This window comes from Microtus pennsylvanicus, chromosome 6 (genome assembly GCF_037038515.1).
Source record: "Microtus pennsylvanicus isolate mMicPen1 chromosome 6, mMicPen1.hap1, whole genome shotgun sequence".
Classification (NCBI taxonomy): Eukaryota; Metazoa; Chordata; class Mammalia; order Rodentia; family Cricetidae; genus Microtus; species Microtus pennsylvanicus.
The window spans coordinates 18,674,325-18,702,134 of record NC_134584.1 but is presented as its reverse complement, the minus strand read 5'-3'; the positions used below and the strand labels follow the sequence as shown (position 1 = coordinate 18,702,134).

The window sequence follows — 27,810 nt, the reverse complement described above, 5'->3', positions numbered from 1 at the left end:
TTGTGATACTTGATAAAGGATGACTGAGCATTCTTTAGGTATAAGACTAATAGTGTTATATCTGGGTGTTGAGGTAGATCAATTTCAACATTTCCAAGAAACCATCATATTGATTTCCATAGTGACTTTAGAAGTTTACATTCCCACCAGCACCGGAGGAGTGCTACCCTTGCTCCATATCCTCCTAACCAGAATGTTCTGTCACTTATGTTATTGTACTAGCCATTCTGATAGGTGTAAGATGGAATGTCAAAGGAGATTTGATTTGCATTTTCCTGATGGCTAAGGATGTTGAACTTATTCTTAAGTGTTTCTCAAGTCATTTGATGCATTTGATATTTCTCTATTAAGAATTCTCTGTTTAGTTATGTGCCCATTTTTAAAAATTTGATCATTTGGTTTGTTAATGCCTAGTTTTTTTTATATACTTTGGATATTAGGCCTCTCTTTGTTTTGAGTTGCTGAAAATCTTTTCCCATTCTGTAGGCTGCTATTTTGTCCTATTGACAGCTTCCTTTGCTTTCAGAAGATTCTCAGTTTTATGGTGTCTCATTTATTGTCCATCTTAGTGTCAAAAACCAGCAATGTTCTGTTTAGGAAGTTGTCTCCTGTGCTGATGTGTTCAAGCCTATCCCCTACATTCTAGTCTATCAGGTTTAGTGTTTCTGGTTTAATGTTGACATCTTCGATCCACTTGGACTTTAGTTTTTTGCAGAGTGATAAATATAAATCTATTTGTATTCTTCTAGATACAGACATCCTGTTAGACCAGCACCATCCTTTTAAGATACTTTCTTTTTTCTGTTGTATATGTATGGATTATTTAGCAAGATCAGTTGTGTGTAGATAGGTGTATTTATATCTGTGTCTTCAATTAGAATTCACTGATCCTCATGTCAGTTTTTATGCCACATCATGCAGGGAGGGAGGGACAAGAGACAATTACTACAATAAGGCCCACCTTCTAATCCTTCTAATCCTTTCAATAGTGCAGCTCCCTGAGTAAACATTCAAATATATAAATCCATGGAGTAAATTCTTATTTAAACCACCACATTAGATTTAGTGACCCACGTAGGCTTGTAGTGATTTCATTATGTACAAATATATTCAGTCCATCTTCAATAGTCTCCATTGTAAAAATGTACCACAAGATATATCATGTTTGGTTGATATACCTGGGAGGCCTACCTTTTTTGAAGGGAAACAGAAGAAGAGTGGATCTAGGGTTTAAAAAGAAATGGAGGAGAGTGAGAAGAGAGAAGGAAGAGGAAACTGTGTTTTGGGTAAAATATGAGTTCAAGACCAGACGAATCTACAAGAGCTAGTTCCAGGACAGACTGCAAAGCTACAGAGAAATCCTGTGTTGAAAAACCAGGAAAAATTGAGAGAATAATAATAAAAGTCCCCATAGTCTATCAAAGTCTCAACATTATTTAAACCTCAAAAGTTCAAGTCTACTTTGAGACTCAAGGTCATTTCTTGACTGTAACTTTCTGTAAACTCAAAATAAAAAATTAGATTACACATTCTTCAGCACACAATGTAACAGAATCTAACTATCATTCTAAGAGGAAGAAATGGGAGCTTAGGGGGAAAATACCAAACCAAAGCAAAACCAAAAACCAGCAGGACAAACTCCAAATTCTGTATCTTTATGTCTGATGTTAAAGTGTTCTTCAACTTACAATTTATTGTATGAATTTCGATGCATATATATAAATGTAATATATGTATATATATGTAAATATATATGATCCTTGTTAAAATGTCTTGTTACTGGGGTGATTTGAATAAGAATTAACATGACTGGTTTATTTATTTTAATGTTTAATCTTCAGGAAATGGCACTATTTGTAAGGATTAGAAGTATTATGAAGGGTGATCTTGTTAGAGGAACTATCACTGGGGATATTGGACTTTAAAGTTTTGTTGGACTTTGAGGCTTGACTTTCAGCTTTGTTGATGTCTCTGCTATCTCCCCTATCTTGGGAACTCTAACATAATCCAGGCTTCACCTTCTTATCTTCTCACAATATTCTTTCTAGGTCTCTACGGTGGAGCACCCCTGACAAACATCTAGCTTCGGAGGCTTTCCTTAGCCATGAAAGGGATTCCACACTTTTTTCTCATGTCCTTGACCCTATGGCTTAGAAGGTTGTGTCCAGAAGTACTAAATTCTGCTACTTCCTGGGGATAAATGCTGGCCCTTCCCTTCAGTTACATTTGTATCAGTTTCCTGTGTTTATGGGTTCCTTCATTGCTTACACTTGTCCTTATTCCCTTTGTGACAGCTAGAAGCTTAGCTGGGTGGGGCCTTGACCCGGGGTTGCCTTAATTCCACTTAGTGTCAGTCTTCTTGAGCACAGGACATGGTTCCAACAAAACCTTTTCTATCAGTCTTTTTTACCCACATTGACATTTTTTTGGTTTTTGTTTGTTTTGCCTGTCTTGCTCTTTTGCACTGCAGATCTGCATAAGAGTGAATACTGATACAGTTCCTCCAAAAAGGTCACACATCCTATGTCTAATCCTCTCAAATACTAACACTTTCTGATGACTCAAGTATTTGAGCCCGGAGGCAGGGGTTATTTTTGTTCAAAACACCTCAATAAAAAATCATTTTAACATTAAGTCAAATATATATGAAAATTTACACAGTAAGCAAATGTATATAATTTAGGGAACGTGGATGAAATATAACATTCACCATAAGGATTCTAGATGAAAAGAATGTACAAGAACAGGCAAAGAAACTGAACAAAGAGGGAAAATGTTGTTTTGGAAATTAAGACAGAAATTACTGAAATGGATTTGGAAACCAGAAGCAATTTACTGATCAAGATTCACTTCAAAAAGTTAATTATGGTTTTAAACATTTTAAACAAGAAAGTATATTAAAACCAAGGTCCAGTTGAATGGCAGAAGGAGGAAGAAGACAACAAGGAAGTCAGGACCGCGAGGGGTTGGTCCACCATCTGAGGCAGTGTGCTTGTTCTAATGTGAGCTCACCAAATCCAGCTGGACCGGGTTTGAATGAGCATGTGATCAAACCGGACTCTCTGATTGTGGCTGACAATGGGGGCTGACTGAGAAGGCATTGATAAAGGCACTGAGACTTGTTTTTAATGGCATGTTCTGGCTTTTTGGGACCCTAGTCTATATGGATGCACAGCTCCCTAGGCCTGGATTGGGGGGGGGGGCTTGGACTTCCCACAGGGCAGGGTTCCCTACCCTCTCTCAAGCAGGGAGGGAGAGGGAGGAGGGGATGTGGGGGAGCTGGAGGGGATTGGGAGGAGGGAAGTAAGTGTAAATATTTGAATGGAAAAAAATAATAATAATAAAAATAAAATCAGTTTAGGTAAAATTCCTTGAAAATGGTTTGCTTCAATTTTCTATTTTTCAGTCTTCTCAAGACAGCTGTTCTGTTTGCTTCCTAAGAACAGTACCCATTTTTCTCCATCTCCCTCCAGCAAAGTGTGCCTACTTCTAGGACTTTGGGAGCATATACAGAAAGATGTTTTGATCTGGTGAGAAGCCCAAGTATGTTAAGCACTGTCTGTGCAATCTTGAGAGCCTGTGTCTTAAAAACCAAGAACCCACTTCCACCCTAAGAGAGACAGTGTGTGCTTATAATTATAACACTCAAGGAAGCTGGTAGACTGAGACGGGAACATGCCTGCAGATCTGGGGTTGCTGGCCTGAGCTATACAGCTGTAAACAAGAGAGTCGTTGATTCAAATGGCCTAACATCTGAAGCTGTCCTCTCATCTCTAGCTAAGTACCATGTCATGCATGAGCTCATACACAAGCACACCAGAATCATGTACACAACATAAAAAAGGAACAATTTTTCAGAACATTGTTACATTTAGCAACAAACTGATAGTTTGATGACATTTCCATAACATGCTTATCTGGTAATTCATGTATAAATCAAAATATTTGCTCCTGAAACCATAATGATACAAATTTTCTTTCATTTTTATAGGAACAACTACATTGCCAAAATCAGTTATTTCTCCTCCCAGCTACCTCCATGTTCTCTGTATGCTCGTTAAACAAGCCCTGGCAAATGGCAAATGAAAATAAAAATCAGTGCTCGGCATATTTATAAACAGGCTTTTCCCATTTCATGTGCACTTTTCAACTCACAGAAAATATGAACTAACTGCCTTTTAATGCGGCAGTTCCACACTACGTACAGAGAGTGGCTGGTAAACATTTAACTTTAGATTAGCTTTCTCAAACTTTTAAGCACTGAAATGCAAGATTTGTTTCCACACTGAAGCTAGGCCTCAGCATCTTTTTTAAGCCTCTCTTGGCATCTCATTTTCACACACCATCTGAGATGACTTGGAACACACCAGAAAATAACGCCATCGCCTTCACAGAAAAACCTATCTGGACAGTGACTATTTCTACATCCATCATTTATGGTACTCTTTCTGGGGGGCGGGGGTGGATTTTATTTTAAGTGACAAATGCTTAATGATGATCCTATTGGAGTAGGTGGCTTCAGTCAGCGAATGTTGTAGCACCCACTCAGATAAACCTTATTTTTAATACTTGGGATAAGACGCAGACATAGCAGTTATTTTTATATAATTAATAGCCTTTATTTGCAGTTTCAGACAACTAAATAGAGTGATATAGTATATATTTTTAACAATTAACACTATTCAAAGAAGAGGAATGACATTCTTAGTTCTTATGGAAATGAGACATAAAATTAACTACATGGCATAAACTGAGCCTCAACTCCATCATCAGAAAACTCGAGAAAACAATTTTATCTATTGACACCAATTGCTGGAAACATTGAAGTTACAACGTTTCTTAAGATTCTTTAAAAAAACGTCACATTTTCTATTTTCACAGTTACATGTTATTTTAAGGAAATAAGCACAAGAAAACACACAAATGAATAATCCCTCTGCCAGGTTTCATGTAAGTAAATCTGTTCCTACCTGACCAAAGGTCAGAGCAATCAGGGCTATTCTTACTCCTTCAAGGTTATGACAATAGGTTTGACCCATGGAATGGCTGTCTACAGGATATTTGGCCTAAGGTACGGTTGCTGTATGTCCTGCCTAAACAAAAGAATACATAACTCAGGATACAGTTACTTGATCTTTCGGGTATTGAAGAGGTAATTTGTTTGTTCCTTATTTGCATCATGGTAAAACAGTCTTGCCTTCTCCCCCCCTTTTGGACTTGGGTATATAAAGCATATGGAAAATAAACACAGGCAAATTCAGTATTTGCTGTGTTGACCTCCCTAATCTAATTCGGTGTCTCTATTTCTTTTGTATATCTTTTGTCTGACTGACTTCCCTAATCCATACGACACTACCTTGGAATGTATGAACTTTTGGAGGCTGGAACCCAACAGATGTCGGCGCAACGACATCTATCATACACACTTTCAACTTATAATTTATGAGAAAATTGACACTGTCCTTTAACTAAGTCTATTTCAACATATGAATATAATGTAGGCTTTAAAAGCATGATTTTGAAAACCTCAAATGTTATGAAAAAATATTATGGCTTTGGTAATTGGAAAATGGCTACTATTTTTTTAAATCTAATACAGGCACAGAGAAATAGTTATATGATTACATTTGCAGACAGGATTGATTTGTTTTTACAATCTTTGTTTTCTACATTTACATAATGAAAATATAGAGTTAGACAGGCATAGTGATATATTCTGACATAATCTCAGCACTTGGGAGGTGGATATTGGTGGGTCTATGTGACTTTGAGACAAGCTTGGTCTGCAAAGGGAGTTCTAAGTCAGCTAATACAAAAGAATGAGACAATGGTCTTTATAAAATGAGACGGTATGTTTTAAAAAGTTGTAATCAGTTTAAAAAGACAAGATTTATCTTGTACAACTTTACATTAAAATTGTGTTATGTTTTCACTGAGATTTTTTAATATCCAACACCAATTGTCACTAATTTCTATATATGTAGGTTAGTTAAATACTGGGTAATTCGATACTAGGTAAATCACTATAACTGGTTCTGGTCACCCAAATGCCACAGTCAATCAGGACTAAAACAATATTGGTAGCTTTTGCCTAAGCGACCTGTATGTGCCTGTAATCTCTTTCTTCTACACTTTGCTGTGCAGTACCTTCAGAGATTGCTCAGGATATCACATCACTCAGGGCTCTTGCAAAAGGCCTGCTTCAATCTCTAGAACCCATTTAATGGTCACATCTCTGTTTCTATAACTTCAGTTGCAGTAGACTTGTATTCTCTTCTGGAATCCCTGGAAACCAGAAGCCTATGTGATACACATACATATATGCAGACAAAACCTTCGTATAACTAAAATAATAATAAATATTTTTTAAAAAAAACCCTTGTGTGATTCACCACTAAAACGAGTTGAGAATTTATCAATTTATTTTAGCTAACAGTTTTAGAACTTTTTAATGTATATCTTCTGACTTTTCAATATCAGTGACTAGATTATTGAAATCGACGGTTAATAATAGATGTTAAAGGAGGGAATAGCAGCAACTGGATTTAATTGGGATTTTTGATAGGATGACAGCACATCTGCCTTTTTATTCTTAAGTCAGCTTGAAAAGAAAACAGTTTTAACTTTAACCAAATGATATGGATTTTTTTTTTAGGTAACTTTACTTGAACCACACTGTGAAAACTCAATTAAGATTTTCACTCAGTTCCCAAAATATGTGCACATATTCTTTAAGCCATTGCAAACGGGTTATTGCTCATAAAACCATCCCTATTGCATTGAGCCTTTGCCTATCTTATACCTTAACATAAATTTGAAAGTGAAAGTAAGACCCACTGCACTGAATATCTTTAATAGTGTGGTTGACAATTGTGATTTGAAATTCATGAGTTTAAAGAACATGTTTCTACAGCTTGATTTTAAGCTTCAAATTCCCCATGCTTTACAGCAGTATAAAAAAATCCTTCGTCCCATCATTCCCAGAAATTTCCCTTATGCTGAAATAAAACACATAAAACCTTTTAAAGAATAATCCAAACCACAGAGTCTGACTTTTTTTTATTTCTTTAAGTATTTCTCTCAATCATTCATAAATTTATATAATTACATTCAAAAACCAAATATATTTGAGAGGAAATTTAGATATGAATACAAATTTATAACATGAGTGAATTCATCTTAATTACATTATGAATGGTATTATTGTACTGAAACTAATCTGAAATGCTCAATTTGACATTTAAAGATAAAATCAGAGATTACATTTTTAATTAAATTCTTCAGTGATATATTTTACTGCCAATTCACAGAAATCTAAGTATAAAAGAATGAACATATAATTGAAAATAATTTCAAAGCCCTCTTTCATGTTAAAACATTAGTAAAAGCAAAAGTCCTCATAACAAAGTATTTTATAGTAGAATAGTGCATGTATATAGATTTTAAGGTCAAGGCAAAAATGATTGCAGGGACTATCAAGTATAACAGGCTTTCCTTTGAGTGATGTGCTGATTAAAACAGACTCTCAGAGTAAACTTCGATAATTAAACCAAATATCTATTCTCAAAAGAGCCGTTTACAGTATTTTGAGTAATGTTTGAATAAAAACAACATAAATTATATTTTGGAGGCTCAAAAAAAATGCTCAGAGGTTAAGAATGCTGGCTGCTCTTGCAGAGGACTCTAATTTGATTCCCATCACCCACAACGGGCAGCTCGCAAGCATCTTTGACTCAAGTTTCATGTGAACAAATGCCCTCTTCTAGGCTTCTGAAAGTAGTGTACTCAAATGTATGTACCTACACACAACATATAAATAAAAACTAAAATAAAATTATTAAATATTATATTTAAATTTTTAATACATTTTATTTATATTGCAAATAATATTATCAACAAATTTATATGTAACATAATATTTCATTTACACAATATTTCGTGTATTCATTTCTTCTCAGACGCCTTATAGATTTCCCAGGCTATATTCATCTTCCAATTACTCTTGAACTCCACATTGAACCATAATGACTCATAATATCATAATGTTTATGTTTGAGTCTCTCTTTGATTGGCCTTAATGTGTAACTAATTCTATGATTTAATATATTAACATGAATATGTGTTGAATATTAAAATAAACTAACTAAATCCCAGTATTTCTAGAATATAAATAATGTATTTATACACATATAAAGATAGAAAGGTAGAAGTAAATAATCTATTTTTCTGAAAGAATATTCACTGATTTTCCCAACCAACTACCTAGTCTTGGACAACTGACTTGAACACTCTGAAAATGATATATTCTTTATAGCACTGAATGAATTCACCCTTCCCTTCAGGACACATTTCAATAATTTCTTTTTACCTCCCATCTAGCTGGACTCAGTCCTTGGATTCTATCTTCTGTCTTTTGGGAGTTTCTGACTTGTAATTTTTCAGTTAATATTTCTTTAAACAGTGATTATCTGAAATGAAACAATACCTATATGTAAGATGTGTTTTATTCCACTTTATGAATATGTTATTCTTGAAAAAATGTTTAATTACCAAGAAAATTGTCAAAACAGGTATTTTTATGCCTGTTGGTGTGCTAAGGACTGTTAAATTTCTGATATTTGTGAAGTATCCAGAAATAAGATTGATCATGCAATATTTTTAAAACATTGAAATGTAAAACTGTCAGTAAATATAGGTGCACATGTCGCTAGTGCATTAAAATAAAACTTTTGGGCATTTAAAATGTATTTCATTCTTTTCAAACCATTTCTGGGCATATGGAAATGAATGGGTGCAGGTATGTGAAAGCCATGTTTTGTGTGGAGTCAGAGCACAACTTTGAGTGTTTATCTTACTTTCCATGTGATATATAGCAGTGAGTCTTCTTTGCTGTCTTGTATAGAATGATAATTTGCCTCTACACTCTTTGAGCTTCTCCTGTTTCTGTCTTCCATGTTGCAGTAGCAATGCTAAGATTACAGACAATGCTATCTACTCTATATGGCATTGCATGAGTTCTAGAGGTTGAACTTGGATCCTTTGTTATATAACAAGCTCTCAACGTTTTAGCTAGCTCACCACTCACTTTTGTTAATTACTATAATCAAGAAGTTGTAGTTATAATATGAAAGCCTATAAAGAAGTTATTTAACTTCTCCGATTAAATAAATTGCACTGCATATAATCATCTCAGTGTCTCTATGTCTCTTTCTCAGCTGCATTCTGACTTGGACAAAGGAGAGGGCACTGTTAAATACACGCTCTCTGGAGATGGTGCTGGGACCGTTTTTACAATTGATGAAACTACAGGCGACATTCATGCAATAAGAAGTCTGGACAGAGAAGAAAAACCTTTCTACACACTTCGTGCTCAGGCAGTGGACATAGAAACGAGAAAACCCTTGGAGCCTGAATCCGAGTTCATCATTAAAGTGCAGGATATTAACGATAACGAGCCAAAGTTTTTGGATGGACCTTATGTCGCTAGTGTTCCAGAAATGTCTCCTGTGGGTGAGTAGACAAATGAAATTTCTATCAGTTGCTCTGAGGCCTATTCAATAATTTTTCTGTATACTGATGAAGACATCCTATTTGCAGGAAGTAATTACTGTTCACAAGTTACAAGTTAAAATTTATTTTGCTCTAGGAACTTCCGTTATTTCCTCACCACTAAGAATACATATAAATGGAATCTGCACCATTCTGAACTATTTGTTAGTTAATTGATTTACTTGAACTCATAATATCTCCTTATATTTAAATGTATAATTCATTCAGGCATGTACTTGGTTGTCATTGACACTATTCAGTGATGGAGTTAACTATCAAATACCTCTGAAAACCATACAGTAATTCTTAAATCACAGTACAGTGCTAAAGTATGCATTGCATTGTAACCAGAAATGAACCTAAAAAGAAGATATATTGTTTTCTTTGTATATTTCCTAGAATAAAATGTATAAAATCAATTCTTGTTTAAATATATCTCCCCTGTCTTCAAATTATAAATCTACTAGCATGATGTTATTGTTAGAAATTAATTATTGAAGTAGAGTGATATCATTATTATTAAGAACATTTATTAAACCTGGGTATGGACATGAATATCTGTACTTCCAGCACTTGGACATGTAAGCCAGGAGAATCATAAGTTCAAGGTCAGCATTGGATACATTTTGAGTTTAAGTTTATCCAGCTCTAATAGAGACCTTGGCTCAAAATAATTAATAAAAAGGACAAAAATTTGTTGTAACGTTTTAGTATCAGCATAAATTTGCAAAGTCCTATTTTGCATACATTAAAATTTGGTAAATCAAATATTCTAACTTAATGGAATTTAATCTAGTATCTGTGTAAATGTTCCTATGTGTACACGTATTTGCATATATGTATATGCATGTGAAGGACATAGGTACACATGGAGTATTGTCTTCAGTCACTCTCTCCCATATTTTTGAGACAATTATCTATAGGCAACCAGATCAGCTGGCCTGTTGTCAGTCTTCCCACTGTTTCTCCCCACCACCTGGATTATGGGATTGTATTGGTACAACTGGATTTTTATGTGAGTTCAGGGGATCTGAACTCAGTGCCTCATGCTTGATTAACAATAACAAGCATATTAATTGAGACATCTGATCCTCTTAAAGGAAATTTTAAAGTATGTCTTGAATATTGCAACACTATAGCCCAGCCACAGTTAAAGTTCAACGTAATTCCTAGTCTCTATCATTTTTTGAAGGTATAGTTAATGTTTTTTCTAACAGATTAGAACTTGAACCATACGTGTGCTACTTAGTTGTATTCCTTAGTCTTGTGTGTCTTAGAGGATCTTTGCTTTTTCTACAATGTCCTAACTATGCAATGTATATTATGCACACAATCCAAAGGTAGAAGCACCTTAGTAGTTAAGGAAACGTCACATGGATTTACACTCTGTGTGTGACTTATCAAACATTCCGGAATGCATTTTCTTTGTCAATTGAGAAACCAGCTGAAATAGTTCATGTAAATTTCTAGTTTTACTGTGCATAGTGCGGACTGCATGTCTTGGGAGTTTTCTGATACAGAGATGCCTTTCTAATGCAGTTTTATAATTGCAGAAGATTTAGAAGAGCAATCAGACGGAAACAAATTTTATTAGAAAGTAATCTCAGAAAAAATTTTGATATTCTAGGTAGAGAAGAAACAATAATACAATGTTTTAAGTGGTAATGCTGTTTAACATACTTTGTGTAATTTGGAAATATCAGCATGAATTTAGAAAAATAATTAATTATATGTTTAAGTCAAAACAATATCCATATGACCACACACACATGCACACAAACACACCTATATTATTAGAAGAATTCTGTATCATAATATTAATAGTTAATTTTTTCATCACATTAATGGAAAAATTAATACATCCTTCCAAGGAAGCCCTTAAATAAAAATTTTTCAGTTATCATATAAAAAATAATTAGTCTGAAAATTTTGGAGGAATATAGGGAAGTGAGAACTAAAGTGGTCTTGGATTTTGAAATATTGGGATAACAGGTAATTTATTATATTAAGATATTATAGTAATTTTTACGAGATTAAATTCAAGCAGGCTATTGGGTACCACTACTAACTTTGTTATGGTTGTACATTTCTATTATTCCTATTTGCATATCATCTGTCAGGCTATCTATCTATCTATCTATCTATCTATCTATCTATCTATCATCTATCTATCAATCATCTATCTATCTTCCTATCTATCAATAATTTATCATATAAATATAGATGCTTAGAGAACAAAGACAGATATAGCAGAAGAGTGTTTATCAAACTTCAAAAGCATGTGATATTCTGTGTTAGTATATATTCTTTGAATATATAAGCAAAATTTTCTACTTTTAAATTTAAAAAAGAGGTATTAAACACATTATAAATTAAATGTTCAGATAGATACAAAGAATTGTATATGGGCCTTTTACTTATACATATCAAATTGGGGTTTCTGGAGGGCAGTTGGACTTGTGACAACTTGTACTTGTATTTTTCATAGCAAACATAAAGTTAATCAACTACTCTAAGGGATTCTGAGCATAACACTTCCTTGTTTTCCTGGACTACTTCAACTCAGCACAAGAGCCATATTGCCATTTGGGAAAACCTCAATTTTTAATAATCTAAGAGCAGATGTTTTCTCTAGTTTCTTTTTGGTATGTAATTCCTTTCATTTTATTTTATTTGGGTTGCTAAATATTGTTGACCCAGATTCAATGGCATGTTGCATACTCAATTGACAATATAGTTATTTCTATAACATATCCAATATATTCAGATATTTAGGTGTTCTCTAATAATAACATTTTTAACCAATGACTGTGAACAGAAAAAAAAATAACAAGAATAGCCCACTCAAGGTATGTGGCTTGTGTGTGTGTGTTATAAGGAAAGCCATTTTTTATATAATGATAACACCAAATATAAAAAGATAATCACAAAAAAGCCACAAATATATAAAGAGATGGTACTTGTAACATAAACAGATATATAAATAAAGTTTATTATGTAAAGGTAAATTTAATCACAGGTTATTATAAAGAGGAAAGATAATATCTGTACATTGAAAATTATACAAAGTGAATATTACAAAGACTAAGTATGGAAGTGAACAAAATAGTAAGAAAGTGAAGTAGAGATTTCAAGGAAATTAATATTTTAATGATATACAATGCACTTAATATTCCAAAATTCAAATTTATCCTAATGACTCTATGAACTGTTTGACAAGAAGTTTGCTCCGATAAAATTTTCTGTTATATTCAATCTGCCAGGGATGCATGCTCAAAGACAAAGTGCTTCTACTTTGACCCAAGGAAATTGCCTCTTGATCCAGCTCCTTGGAGACAAATTTGTACTTTATGAATGTGCTCTTAATGCTTTAAGACCATGAACAGCACAGTGAATTACAATAATGTGCCTTCCTTAATATCTGATGATAATGCATCTGGGGATCAAGTGGTTTCATTTACTTTTTTCTGGACTGCAGAAAGTTTACATTTTAAATGTGCATCCAAGCCTGTACCCTCTTCTCCCTCACCTTAGTCATATGGGACAGTCTATTGGAATGTCAATGACTGGGTCTCTATGACTGATGTTAGGACTTTTCAATTATGAAACAAGATTTATGGACTGTGTTTTATCATTACTTAAACAATTGTTAAGTACCTGATGATTACGCTGGAGATGAGTGTCTCTCTTCATATTTAGATGTCTTAAAACCCTCCCTGTCATAATTTTTATGCATAAGGAGTCAGGGATGGGTTTACAACAAAGTTAATCACAACTGCTCATTCTGCTTTTGTTCTGGTTAGTCACTATTAAATCCTTTTGCAAAATTTAAATTCAGTATACAACATTACAGGCCCTTCTTAAAGGTTTTTAAAGCAAATTATGATATTGTCTCATTGTCATTATGCTATATTTAGTATAATGCATAATTTGATGATAGGGCTTCTTGCTTGAAGTTTACCAAAGTAGTAGGTGTTTATCTTTTTGTTCAAGTTAACAAGTAATACTAATATAAATTTAAAGAAATCTGATAAATAAAATTAAACTACTGCAAATAAATATAAAGAACAAGTATCGGTCTCCTTTCCCCCCTTTGATCATAATTTGCTTTTACATGATATTTTTAAGAACCATTAAATAAAATTTTGTTATGTTTTGATCTTTTGATAACTTACTTATTCATTAAGAATTTCACAAATATATTTTATAATATTTTTATATACCTCAACTCCTTCCATATCCTCTCTTCATCCCTATCTATTGCACTTCAAGTTCTATCACTTAAAAAAGGCTCTACAAGCATAGAGTCCAATGAGTGCTGAACAATTATTCCTGAACAAAAAGCCTGTCCTTCAGTGTGGTTGATGTAAGCAATGTCACTCAAAGAACACTGATTTCTCCTTCCCCAACTGCAATCTTTAGCAAACTGCTTCTTGAACAGGGTTGCAGTTTTGTTCCTTCTTATTCTCTAACATCCTCTGACATTTATTTATTTATTTATTTATTTATTTATTTATTTATTTAGTCTCAAACTTGTGCAGTTTGTCTGTGTCTCTTTAAGTTCATATGTGTATCATTCTCATTGTGTCTGGAAATGTTGTTTCTCTAAAATTACTTAAACCTCTGGCTTTTACAGTCCTTACTGTCATTATTCCACATGGATCCCTAAACCTTGAGAGGAAGGATGTGATAAATTACTGTAAGTGAAAGTAAACTACCCTGAAGTGTTCAGTTCTAAATTGAATGCCTTTATCCAACTATTAGCTTAAAGCAGCAAAACATCTTTAAATAATTGAGCAAATGCAATAGTCTTTACATAGTTAAACAAATGTAACACATCTTACATACTTAAATAATATTCCACAATTGACTTTATTTTATTTTTAAAAACAATCTTCTTTTTTATTTTACATACCAATCCCAGTTACCCTCCCTCTCCTTCTCCTGTTCCCCCTACTTTCCTCCCCACATCTTCTCCTCAGAGAGCGTAAGGCTTCCCATGTGAAGTCAACAAAATCTAATACATCACTTGAGGCAGGAGGTCCTCCCCTCTGTATCTAGGCTAAACAAGACATCCCTCCGTAGAGACTGGGCTCCAGAGTCAGTTTATACACTTGGGATAAATCCTGCCCCCATTGTATCCCAACAAACTATCCACACCACACAATTGTCACCCACAATCAGAGGGGCCTAGTTTGGTCCTATACAGGTTCCCCAGCAGTAAGCCTGCAGTCCCTAGTTCAGGTTGTCACTTTCTATGGGTTTCCCCCATCATGGTCTTGACTCCTTTGCTCATATTATCACTCCTCCCTCTCTTCAACTGTTCTAAGGGAGCTAAGGCCTGTGCTTAGCTGTGGATCTCTGCCTCTGCTTCCATCAGTTACTAGATGAAGGTTCTATGAAGACAAATAAGGTGGCCATCGATCTGATTACAGGGAAAGGCCAGTTCAGGCACCTTCTCCAATCTCAAGATAGGACAAATTCAAGGGACAATTGACTTTTATCTATGCTGAATTAGCAAACTATTCTCAGAAGCTTAAAGCAATAATACTACTTTTATTTGTTTTGTTTTTGCCTTTTTCCCTATTAAGATATTCTTGTGTAATCAAAATATAATTTTTAAAGTCTGGAATTTGCATTCTAAATTTTAGGCTTCATTTTATCAGAACTTTATCAAGTGTCTCAATAATTTTACTCTAGTGCTTCAACTCACAATGCATCTAAAATTTTAAACACATATTAACATGTATTTCCTGTTCTACTACTTCTGTTCAGTAAAGAAAGTATTTTTTGAATTACATTATGCTAAAACTTGTGAAGTTTTTACTAGGTATATTTTAGAATAATTTGGATTTATGTGGTTTCAACAAGTATGAAATAAGGATGTTTATGATTGCCTGAAATTAATGATAAACACTTTTTCTTTTATTTATTCATATTTTTCTCTCTCATGTGTATGTGAGTATGTATATGTCTGTGTGTGTGTGTGTGTGTGTGTGTGTGTGTGTGTGTGTGTATGTTCAAGTGCTAGTTGTACTACAAGTGTACCAAAGGATCTACCTAGAGGTCAGAGGGAATTCTCAGGCGTCAGTAATTTCCTTCTTCCCTGTTTATAGAACTGTTATATTGCTTAATTCTTATACAGGCTCTGGAATTTGAAACCTGATCATTGTGTTTGTGTGGCAAGCAGTTCTATGTGATGAGCCATCTTTCCTGCCCAATAGAAACATATATTGTCATCCTACCAAATGTAATATAGTTTGATCTGTTTCCTTACAGGTGAAGTTGTTTCAGTACTTGGGGAGAGTTGTGCAATAACTACCTAATATTATGTGATAGTTGTCCAAAGGCTATAATAATGTACAACATATATTCCTTAACCTACATAAATATAAATATAAATATCTGAGTACCTAAGCAGGGTATTTCTTACTCGTGACATCTTGGTAAGCTGCCAAGGTCTTGGCTAAAGGTGTGCTGAGACCAAAAGCTCCACTTGGTGAGAGTACTTATGATAACAATAGTCTCTAGTTCCTGCTGCATCAATCTAAGACTTCTCCTCATTCATGCACCACTCTAGCCGTTATAATCAGGCCCACCTTCATTCAGGAAATGGGGTATTCCAGATCAGAAACACAATGAAACTGTGTCTAAGTGGAGACCGGAGCAGTCACTTCATGCACTGTGATCTACCCTATGCAGCCATGTATTTAGTCTGTTCTAAGATGCTCAAATCTCCATCCTTGTAAAACATGAGTCCCACATCAAAAAACTGAATTCTCTTTGTGGACAGGTATCCAAGATTTAATTCTGGGGATATGTGACACTATTAAGTCTACTTTCTTAACCCAGGTACACCCAAGATAAAATGGTGAGAAAGACAGGAAATAACTTTCCTGATATATCTGCTGAAAAATGGGTTACAGCACAGCACCGAGGACTGAGTCATTATAAGTCAATCATTCTGGCCAGCTGACTAGACTTGAGAGTTGGGAAATAAACATAATTGTACAGTCCCTATTTTAGGCTCTTGCTTCCTCTGTCTGCATTCCTCTTTCTTTTATATTGTATAACCTGTTTTAGCAGCATGCTGGTATTTTAATTGTTCATAGTTGGATGCCCTTCCTCCTTTGAAGAGACCCTCTACCATTCTCCAGAGCTGGGCGTCTATAAAAATTACTTGGCTTAGTTGTTCTCTGATTTCCTCACTTGAAACTAAGAAATAATAATAATACTTTATTCTTAAGGTTATTAAAATATGCAAGAGAAACATAAATAGCACTTAGACTATTTCTGTGTAATGTAATTTAAGTGGAGAAGGGTCCTAGAAAATTTTGTTACTCATTCTCTGGAGACTACTAGAGAAGGCGTTGATTATGGAGGTCCTGGCTATTTATCGTTTTCCCCTTTCTCAGACAGCCAGTTCTCCTCCCCAACCAAGAAACCTCAGTGTTTTCCTTCATTCTTTCTGTAAACTAAACCACGCTTATTTAAAAACAAAATCGACCTTTTCTTGCAATTTACATTTCCTTTGGTGTAGAGGACTCTGTTACCTTAATGTGGGCAGACAAGCTGTTGATTTGTAAGAAACATCAATTATCAGATTACACTTGCACTTCCCAATCTGTTGAGTGGCCTTAACACATTTGATGAAAGTGAGCTGAGCCTGATGGTCCCTCCTGTTTCAGCTGTGAAGTGTCCTCAGCATACTGCCTGGCAGGGCTATTTCCAAGGCCATAGGATGTTATGACTATGTGTCCAAGGAACGTTTTATTTCTGTATTTGATTTCTGCATTTTTATTAGTGGCACAATTGCAAAGGTAAGGCTATTGAGTCTTGGTGTAGCCTTGAGAGACACGTACAGATTGTTTTAGGAGCAGCACAGTGTGTCCCCTAACATAAAGCATGCCGCAGCGATAGTTGTACTCAGAGTCACTGAGCAGCAATAAATGTTAAAAATTAACAACAAGTTTCTTTTTGCCTAACTGCCAAATGACTCTAAACATTAAATATATTTTAACAGGCCTCACTTCTTAGCCACAGAGTGGTACAAAACATTAAACGTGTTTTCAAAGCATTACTCTTTCCCCAGCCTCCGAGTGGTTGTAAACATTAAATATGTTTTAGAAAAAGTGCTTTGCCAGCTACTGGCAGGATAGCTATGAACATCATTTTTCTTTAAAGTTGCCTTCCAGCTGCGGGGCTGTTTTCTCTTATTTGCTATATTCTATTTATATTTTGTACACAAAAGCAGACAGGAGGCTACCTAGGCCCAATTGTCTATTGCTTTATAGTAAGCGATCATGAGAGAGCAGTGGCATCTACGTAACGCAGTGATGGCTACAGGAAATGGCTGAGGTTCGCTTGCTTTGACTAGATAATCCACATAGAAGCCAGGTCTAGTTTCTAAATTCATTTATGTTTACTTCTCATTGTAAAATGTGTCCAAGAATAATGATAAGCATGCACTAATATTAATATTAATGACACAACTGTCAACAAACAGAAACTGATGGATTGCTCTAATCAATCAAGGTGAAAATACCCCCAGAGAGCAAACAGCAAAATATTCAGCTATTAACTTTATGAGATCATTAACACTATGAACTTGAAATCTTTTTCTGGAAGTTATTTGGGGTAAAGTTATGGAAAAGATAATAAAGACCATATAAAGACTTGTCCTTATTAATCTGAGAATCTCTTCACTTTAACTAAATTCTCACCAAAAAAGCATGTGATATAAGATCATTCAGAAACAATCAGCACTTCACAAAAATCATAGAAACTTATAATTAAGCTTAATAAATAGCCACTTAGTCATTGATTTTGTATAAGATCTTTTTATTTTCCCACCAATATGTTCACCCCACAGATTCAAATCAAAACTCTAATAGACATAGTATCATTGCTTGAATACCAAGGCAGAAAAAATATTATAAAATAAATTACTCCAAAGTGTCAGTCTGATCATCAAACTTAGTGAGTAACATATAACTTACACCATATTTGACTGAATCAAGATGCAGACATTCATTCATTATTGATGACTGTCTTCCTTCTTTGCTTGCAAAGTCAACAATAGAGACAATCTGACACAGAAAAACCGAAATACTTATTATCTAGTTCTATTTATGAAGAAGTCACCAATTACTTTGTTATGTGACTAACTGGCCATCAGAGTACTTAAGATATAACCCTACCATGCTGTAAAATAATATTTCTGATGAAAAACAAAGATGAAGAAGAAAAAGAGAGGAGGAAGAGAAAAAGGAGTAGGGAAGATAGAAAATAAAATAAAAATTAAAGCAGATTTTATATTAATTTGTAATAGGAAAGTAAACTTAACCCTTTACTCATTGATGGAAATGTTGACTGAGTTTTTCTTATAACAACTCAGCTGTTACTTGTAAGAATCACATTTTTTAATTTTTATTTTGTTTCCTACTATCTGGCAAAAGTCATTCTTTAAACTTGTATAAATTGTGTGCATGTGTGTGTATTCACATAATTTAGTGTGCAGTTGCACATGTGTTTGAGTGTGGGGTTTTGATGTGTGCATTATGTGTGTGGAAACCAGTTGATCTCCATAGTGTACCATTGATCTTAGGTACCATTCAAATTTTGGTTTGTTATGCTTTAAGTCAGTGTCGCTCTTGAACCTGTTGTACACCATGTAGGTTAAACTGTGTAGCTACTGACCCCTAACAATCTGTCTGCTACACTTGGCCCCCTCACCACTGGGATTACATGCTGTACTCTCTGACAAGGCATTTTTCCATGGGTTCTAGGTAAGAAACTCTGGTAGTCATGCTGTAAAGGCAGGTACTTTCCCAATTGAGCTATCTTTCCAGCCACTTTAATTTTTAGATCCAAACTAAATGATTAGTATTATTAAGGTAGAAATGCAAAATTTTAAGATTGTGCTGCATTTCTCTCCCAATATCTTTTATTGGCATTCTTAAGTTTTGTTCCTCATTGATATATAAATAAGGTGAAGAATATGGAAATATTAAAATAAAAACCTCACAAGTGAATACTTTCAACCTTGTGTTATAGAAGATATCTTCAAAATATAAAATTGTAGCGTAGTACTAAAAAAGTCACTATGAAGAAATTTGAAAAGCAACCACAGGCTACAATTTTATAAATAAGTAAGAAATCCATAACACTGTTGGCATATTTGAAAAATGCATTCAAAGGAAAAAGCATGTCATCTAAACTGTCAGCTATGTTAATATTGCATCTAGGAAAACAGTGAAATAGGTTAAGTTCACAAAATGCTTTAATAGTTTAAGGTGCCAAAATATGATTAATACTTACAAAATTTAAGCAAAATAAGAAAAAAAAGAAGATAATTGGTGAGAGGCTGAATGTTCAAAACATTTCATTCTCCTCTCCCTATCTACCTCCATTCCCACCTCTCCCCAACCCCCGGCCCCCAATGCATCCTATCAAATTCATGTACTGTTTTAATCCACTAAGTAAGCAGTGCTACAGAATGCACACTGCTGTGGGGCTATCTTCTGGAAAAGGGCAATCCACCCTGAGAGCATCCCTGAAACAAACATTGACTCCTCCCTCCCCAGCGAATATCAACTGACAAGGGATTCTCACTTAGTTACAGGATTTGATGAACTATTATTCCCCATTTCCCGATGAAAGTTTTGCTGTTAATGGGTGGGATGGGTGGAAGGTGGGGAGGAAGAAGGAACTGGTATTGGTATGTAAAATGAGAAAAGACTGTTTTAAAATAAATAAATAGACAAAAGATGAATGAATAAATAATAAGTTAAAAAAGTGTGAAACAAGTAATTAAGATGTCCTATCCATGTTTTGTTTATTTTTTTCCCATGGTGTGCAAGTCCCTGCCTAAATTTATTCTCCTTACCAGAATGCAGATCATGTTACAAGAAGTGGAGCCTAATAACATCAACTCAACTTGAAGAACTCTAAAAGTATTATATGAAATAAATTTCTAACAAATAAGACTTCACCGTTAAATGTGGGAGCAAAACAATGACTTGTTTTTTTTTTTCTTTTTTCAGGAAATGTTCTTTAATATGTAACGTGTGCTCAAATTTAAGAAGTAGAAATATCCAGATTTGATAAAACCTGCCTAGTTATCTGCTATGAATGCCTTTATGTAATATTAAAAACAGTAGATTAACAATTAAAAGATAGAAAGAAAATAAATACCGGGCACAAGAAAGGTAAAATAATGCAATACATATTATTAAACTCTCATTTAAAATATGGTGAATTGCCTATTTCACTATTTAAAAAAATCATCATTTATGTTGATAATTATTATACTCAAATTCAGAGAATATTGAAATGGAAAAGAATTTCAAAATTTCAATAGTAAAATTGTCACAGAAAGCCTAAATTCTAAGGTAACTAAAAGTAATACATTTAATAAACTTTTTGAGTAATTTTTTTTACCGTGAAACACTTTTCTACACTTTTAATTATTTAATATTACAAATAATCATAGCATCCTTTAATCTTATTTACATGGGACTATTTAAAAGACTACATATTCCAGAACAAGAAATCATTCTTACATTTTCAAAGGTTAAATTTTTCAGGAAATAGCTGTAAATTTACTGTAAATGTGTTTAAATAGTTGCTGATATGTGGAAAAACTCATTAAGTAGAATGAATTTGGAGAAAGTTTTCTACTGAGGTTGGAGTCTTTACAAAGTGAGTAGTGTTTGATCAAAATAATGTTCATTTCATAATCTTAGCATATAAATTACGTAGCCATGTAACTTATCATTTGGAATTACCTATTTTTTCCACTTTAAAAAAATGTGATACATAAGTACCATATGTATGTAAAGAAAATTGTGGGTGAAAATTAGCCAGGACTGCAGATTTGATCACAGACTCTTTGCCAAGTACATGGGAAGGTGTGGTTTAGTTTCACACAATTCGCTCATTTGCATATACAAACAACGTGCATACAAATATCACACTGCTGAAAATAATATAATGCCTATATTTAGTTTGCTATATTCTTATCCTCCAGCAAATTCTTCTACATGAGCTTCACAAGGAAAATAATATAAAAACATTACTCAAAAGCACGAATTGTGTTCTGCATCTTCTGGGACCAGTTCTTTTCCCATATAAATCAAAATATGTCACTCATACAATTTTCCTGTCTTTCTTAAAATCCCGCTATTCTCTTGTTGATTTTACACTTAATGGTGGATAATCTCTTTGCTAAAAATATCATCAAATAGTACCCAGAGAAGGAAAGCTACTGAGACAAACCAACCCTCGATTCAATTAACTAATCTCTCCCTCTTCCTGACACACACCAGTTGCTCCTCCACTTGTAAAATCCCTCTTGTTTTATAAAATAAAAGAGCAGACAGATGCTCTGGTAGTTAAAAGCCTCCTGAAGAATTTAAAAAATGAAGTTTCACTTCTGGATATTAACTTGACATTTTTAAAAATGATATTTTAGTTTACGTAAAAAGTTATACTGACTTGGTACCTCAGAAATTAAGTACCTTTCTTTCCAATGTGGGATGCAGGATTGGTTAGGGATTTGTGCTTTTGGTTTTCCTGCTTACATGGGACCAAATATTTTCAGATTATCATTGAATTGTATCATCTTCCAGTGCCTTTTTCTTTCTATAAGCTGTCCCATGTACCTGCTTTTTGGGTTTCTTAAAAACACTAAACTAGAAGTCATAAATATACATACATGTAAAGGACTACCATGGCAAAATGGACTCATATTCATATATATAATATATATATATTATAGCCTTGACATAATATTGTGTGGCAAGGAACTTCCAATAATGCCATTGAGTTTGTTTTTTCTTGGCCTATTGCTAAATGCTCTTATATTTTAATAAGAGCTCACCAGTAATTCAGATATATAAGGAACTCATATACACAAACAAGTAGCACAACGAAGCAATATATGAGAAGCAACTGCTTCCACACAAAATAAGTAAACGCTATTCATGAATATCCTAAAGAAAAATGATTTTTTTAATAACTAGGATATGTAGGTAAGTAATTATCTTGATGCTAATCAGTGGGCCAGAATGAAAAATGCCATAAAAAGTAGTTGTAAATTCTAGGAAACAACCATTTGTATACTTGACAATATTACCAAGACAGCATGATGAAATGACCTTGTACTGAAATAGTACAGTGATAATATTTAATTTATATCTTATAATATTTCTGCTGTTTGTGACCTTAAAAATGTACATAATTAAAATTTTTGTGTTATTGATTCATTAGCCATTCTGGTCCATTTGCTTATATTTTTCATAAAATCTGGACAATATACTATTGCGTTCAAGTTTCTCTAATGAATTTAGTGACTAAGTTTATTCATAAGCTTAGCATATATATACATATATATAGTATATTACTTTCATTAAGATGACAAAGTACTTGACTAAAGAGTTGAAGACAAGGGCTTTGACTCAGATAGAAAGTACATCGTATCACCGCAGAGACTGCATGCCAGCAGGAGTGCACAGCGCTGTGGCTACAGTAAGGAGATAATTGTTGGTGTTTCGCCTTTTCCGTTCTGTTCAGTCCTGGACTCACTCACAGGGATGGTGCTTCCCAGATGACAGTAGTTCTTTCTTCCTCAGTCTCTAGAAACATCCTCCAAAATAAACCCAGAGTTGTATATCTTCCATGAAACTAAATTCAGTCAAACTGACAATTGAAAACAAAGCATCACAATATGTATGTATGTATGAATGTATGTATGTATGTATTATGTGTGTGTGTATGTATATGCACATATCTATCTATATGCATGAATCTGTCTATAAGTATTTCTCTGCTTGTCTACTAGATACTTTATAGACTACAAACTATAAAAGAATTTAGAGGAAAGTCTGAGCCCGTCTGAATTTGAAATGCCTTTTAACAGTGTTATTTGGGTAGTAATGTACTTTAGAAGTAGAACATTTGTCTAACTTACTTACCAGGTGTGGTGCTGCAAATTCAATCCAAAGCATTCTAAATTTTCAAAGACCTATTATACTATAGAATAATAGCAATTAACTAAAGCAATTTTTCTTTTAATCAACTCTTAGCTATATATTAAAAAAGCTTCTCAGCACAACCTTTGTATTTGGTACTTTATTCATCATGGTGACAAAATATTAGACAAGAAGTAATGTAAGGAAGTGAGGGTTTGCTTTGCTCACCCCTCAAGTGTAATATAGTCTCTCATAGTGGAGCTCACATTGTGCCAGGAGGAGGAACTAGAGTCATTATTATTCAGGTGGTCAGGAAGTAGAAACTATACAGAAAATATGTCTGGATTATAATAGTTTACTTCATGCTCTCAATAATCTGCTTCCTTCTAGAAGTGTTCACCTCCTAAAGTTTCCACAACTTTCTCAAACAGTATCACCATCTAGTTATTAAATATTTAAACACATGTGCCTAAACGAGGTACCTTACATATAAATCACAGTGTTCCTCTAGTAAACTCCATTAACTCCTGGCTATCTCATGATGTAAAATATAATAATTATGTCTGCAAAACTCTTATTCATATCTAGTATCAGCACTAACTAGAAAGCCATATAACTTCTGAGATTTAAGACAATCTCTTATTGGGATAACTGCAAATCAAAAACAAACAAAAAATCAACAACAACAAACAAACAAAAATGATAGAACATGTATTGATACAAAGATAACATTCCTATTTCAAAACAGAGAATGGGGGGGGGCTAGTAAGTTAATAGCACACTGAAGCAGAGACAAATTCATTAGGGCATATACCAAAATCTGAGCTCCATGTCTGGTATCTGGGGCCTCTTGATAGACTCACTGTGGATCTAAATGCCTTAGGCAGCCATAACTATCAACACAGATTTTCATGCATCTGACCCTTCTTTATTTTTGCAACTGTCCTTCAGGGATGGTTATGGCATCTCCAACATTCTGAGGTCTCCATTTCCTCAGGTTTGTTACAACAATGATATCATTTACAAAACCACACTTTTGTATTAGCTGTGTTAGTTATTGTTCTACTTGGTGCAGCCTACTACACAGCAAATGAATTGGAAAAGCAAAGATTTATTTGAGTTTACATTATAACCAGGGTAATCTCCATCATGGTGGAGATTTGTTAGCTAGGGCAATAGGATGAATAGTCAGAAAGCCCCAGTAACCAGGAGTAGAGAATGAATAAAAAGAAGGCCTTGGTTTTAAAGCCCTGAGGTCTATTCTCAGTGAACTATTTCTCCAGGAAGGTAACATGTATTGAAATACATTAGCTCATGTATTACTTCATATTCAAACAACAACAATCTTCACTCATTCATATCAAGTAAAACTGTGAAAGGAAGTATTGTGCCTTCTTCTCTATTTCCTCCCCCTTGTTCCCAGTGCTAGTTAGCATCAGCCATATTTGACAATATTGGCATTAACCAGATTTGGTAATATTAGCATCAGGCATATTTAACAATTTTGGCATCAGTCCTATTTGACAACACATTCTAAAGTTTTTAACCTATTTTACTGTCTAAGATCTGAAATATTTTCCCTACTAAATTCTAATGCAACCTATAAATAAATGTATGCAATGGGGTATTGTCTGTCACAGAATAAATCGATAAGTACAGTACAGAGAGAGAAGAATGAAGAAAGGTATACTACTTGTACATGTAAGGAAAATATAGGTAATAACATAGAGAGAAGCTGTTCTCTTAGCTCTTAAACCAATGGGCATTTCTTGAGGATACTGTGCCTGAAATATATTACCATTTCTTATCAATATAATATTGATATAGGCTAACATGGACTTTATGCATTTATTTTTTCTTATATGCATATGTGAGTATGTGTGTATAGAGTTCACATGCACATGTGAGGGTTTGTCATACAGAAGGCAGTGGACATTGAGTACCCTGCTCTATCTCTGAATTATGCTATTCATATTTGGTTTCTCACTAAATCTGGAACTCAGCAAGAAACCAGTAAATGCTATCAATCCACTTGTCTTAAATTCACAAAGGATGGGATTTAAAGGTATGCATAACCTTGTTTGGCTTTTCCATGTGTGCTATGAAATTAGAGCTCAGATCTCTCATGCTTGCATTTATAAGGACCTTTAAATTCTGAGACATTTCAATAGCTCACTCCTGAAATACATTCCAAAAGCCCACTCCTGAACTTGCTTTTCTTGTACATTTCAGCTTCTTCTTATTTTTATCTTACTTGTTATATTTCAAATATTGGTTTTATTAATTTAGGGCATATTACTTTCATGTGAAGAAGGCATGATTTAATACATTTTATTGCTTTCCTGTATCATTAGGTTAGTTTATTGATACTATAAGTTTTATTCAAGTTACATATTATATATCATTCTCTCTCATATATATTATATTGTATATATATATATATATATATATATATATATATATATATATATATATATATATTAGAGCAGTGGGGTGTGAGGGTGGGGGTATTTACTTTGGTGTTACAACATAAATATTTTGAAAATTTAATTGACAGCTCAGAAAGAATATTTCCATATGGTTCTCTTTAGAATTCTTGCTTCATAAGCAAGTCATTATTCTAAATACTGTCACATAACTGACAGCAAATTTTATGTAGAATAGAAAACAATAGACAATAAATTATGTTTGAAGTTTTAAAAAACGCCTGAATTATGAATTGTACATTTAGTAATAATAATAACTGGACTAGCCCATTTCTAATAATCAGCTGTAGCCCACGAGCTGGCTTACCAGGAATGATCTTTTTTTTTTTTTTTTTTTTTTTTTTTTTTGGTTTTTCGAGACAGGGTTTCTCTGTGGCTTTGGAGCCTGTCCTGGAACTAGCTCTTGTAGACCAGGCTGGTCTTGAACTCACAGAGATCCTCCTGCCTCTGCCTCCCGAGTGCTGGGATTAAAGGCGTGCACCACCATCGCCCGGCCCCAGGAATGATCTTAACCTGCGTCTCTCTGGAGTGGGAAAATCATGAGGACTCCTTGACTCAGCTTCTTTCTCCCAGCATTCCGTTCTGTTTACTCCACCTACCTAAGGGTTGTCCTATCAAATGGGTCTAGGCAGTTTCTTTATTAATAAGAAATCACTCCCACATCATTCAAGCTATAATTATTTTGAATTTAAGAACGTATTTGTACCATAAAAGCGAAAATTAGAACCCTGTCATCTAAGGAGCTCCATAATAAGACAATGACATAGTTACAGGTGGTTATGAACCACAATATTGTGTTATGAGACACAAACTCACTTATGTGCAAGAACAGTAAGAACTCTCGGCTGATGAGCCATCTCTCCAGCACCCTGCATTCCCAGATTCAGACAAAAAAAAATGTAGCACAATTAATAAAAACCCTGAAATAGAAATGTTGGTTCAACCTTAAGGTCAGAAAAGAAAAAGAGCCAGCAACTGGCTCTTATTCAGAATGAGACTGTGAGTGAGAGCTGTTTCTCCACATTTTCTAATCCTCTATAGTTCTGGGACTAAAGATGTGTACCACTACTATTCAGTTTCTATGGTAAACGAGTGGAGGCTACTGGGATTAAAGGTGTGTGTCACCACTGCTTAGTCTGTAAGCGGCTGTTTTACCCTCTTAACTTCAGGCAAGCTTTATTTACTAAAATACAAATAAAACAGTACTACAGAAAATCTGCTTTAATCTAATTGCTGTTTTCTATAAGTATGTTATTTAATTTTATGTGTTTTCATAACTTTTTTATTGCTCACAGTTTTAATTGTTATTGCATTCTTTTGGCATATATTGGGGTGTTTATCATTAAGGGTTTCCTCTGTTTCTGGAAACTTTAGGTTATGTCTCCTACAAAATTGGTTTAAGACACTAGATTTCAAACCTATTTTTTTCTATTCTATAATCTACTTTCTGTATTTGTTAATGTGATCTATACGGTGAGTTCTAAGTAAGCTGAGACTGAATAGTGAGCCCCTTAGATAGGGGAAACAACTATCATTCAGTTGCTGTACAGTTCAGTGAAGGGGCAAAAAGTACAAAGATGAAGTTATCACCAGGACGCAACACCAAAGAAAAGATGATATTCCAGGTGATTGCTTATGTGTCAGCTAGTATAAGGAATTTCTTAAAATACAAATCTTTAGTTCACTAAAATTTTAAGATCATATTGTTTTCCTCCACAACTATATTGAAGAGAATTATAACAAAATTGTATTACCTTGAAAAATAAAGTTAACATGGGCTTTAAAATCATGTTAATGATGGT

At 34.1% G+C, this 27,810-nt stretch overlaps 1 protein-coding gene across 4 annotated transcripts in view; it reads left to right on the top strand.

Moving 5' to 3' along the window:
- The window catches only part of Cdh12 (cadherin 12), a 788,260-nt gene that overhangs the window by 624,567 nt on the left and 135,883 nt on the right, over window positions 1-27,810 (top strand). For all 4 annotated transcript variants that reach the window (XM_075975840.1, XM_075975839.1, XM_075975838.1 and 1 more), the window contains one exon: window positions 9,216-9,510. In XM_075975840.1, coding sequence (XP_075831955.1) covers window positions 9,216-9,510 — 295 coding nt within the window. The remainder of the gene's footprint in view (window positions 1-9,215; window positions 9,511-27,810) is intronic.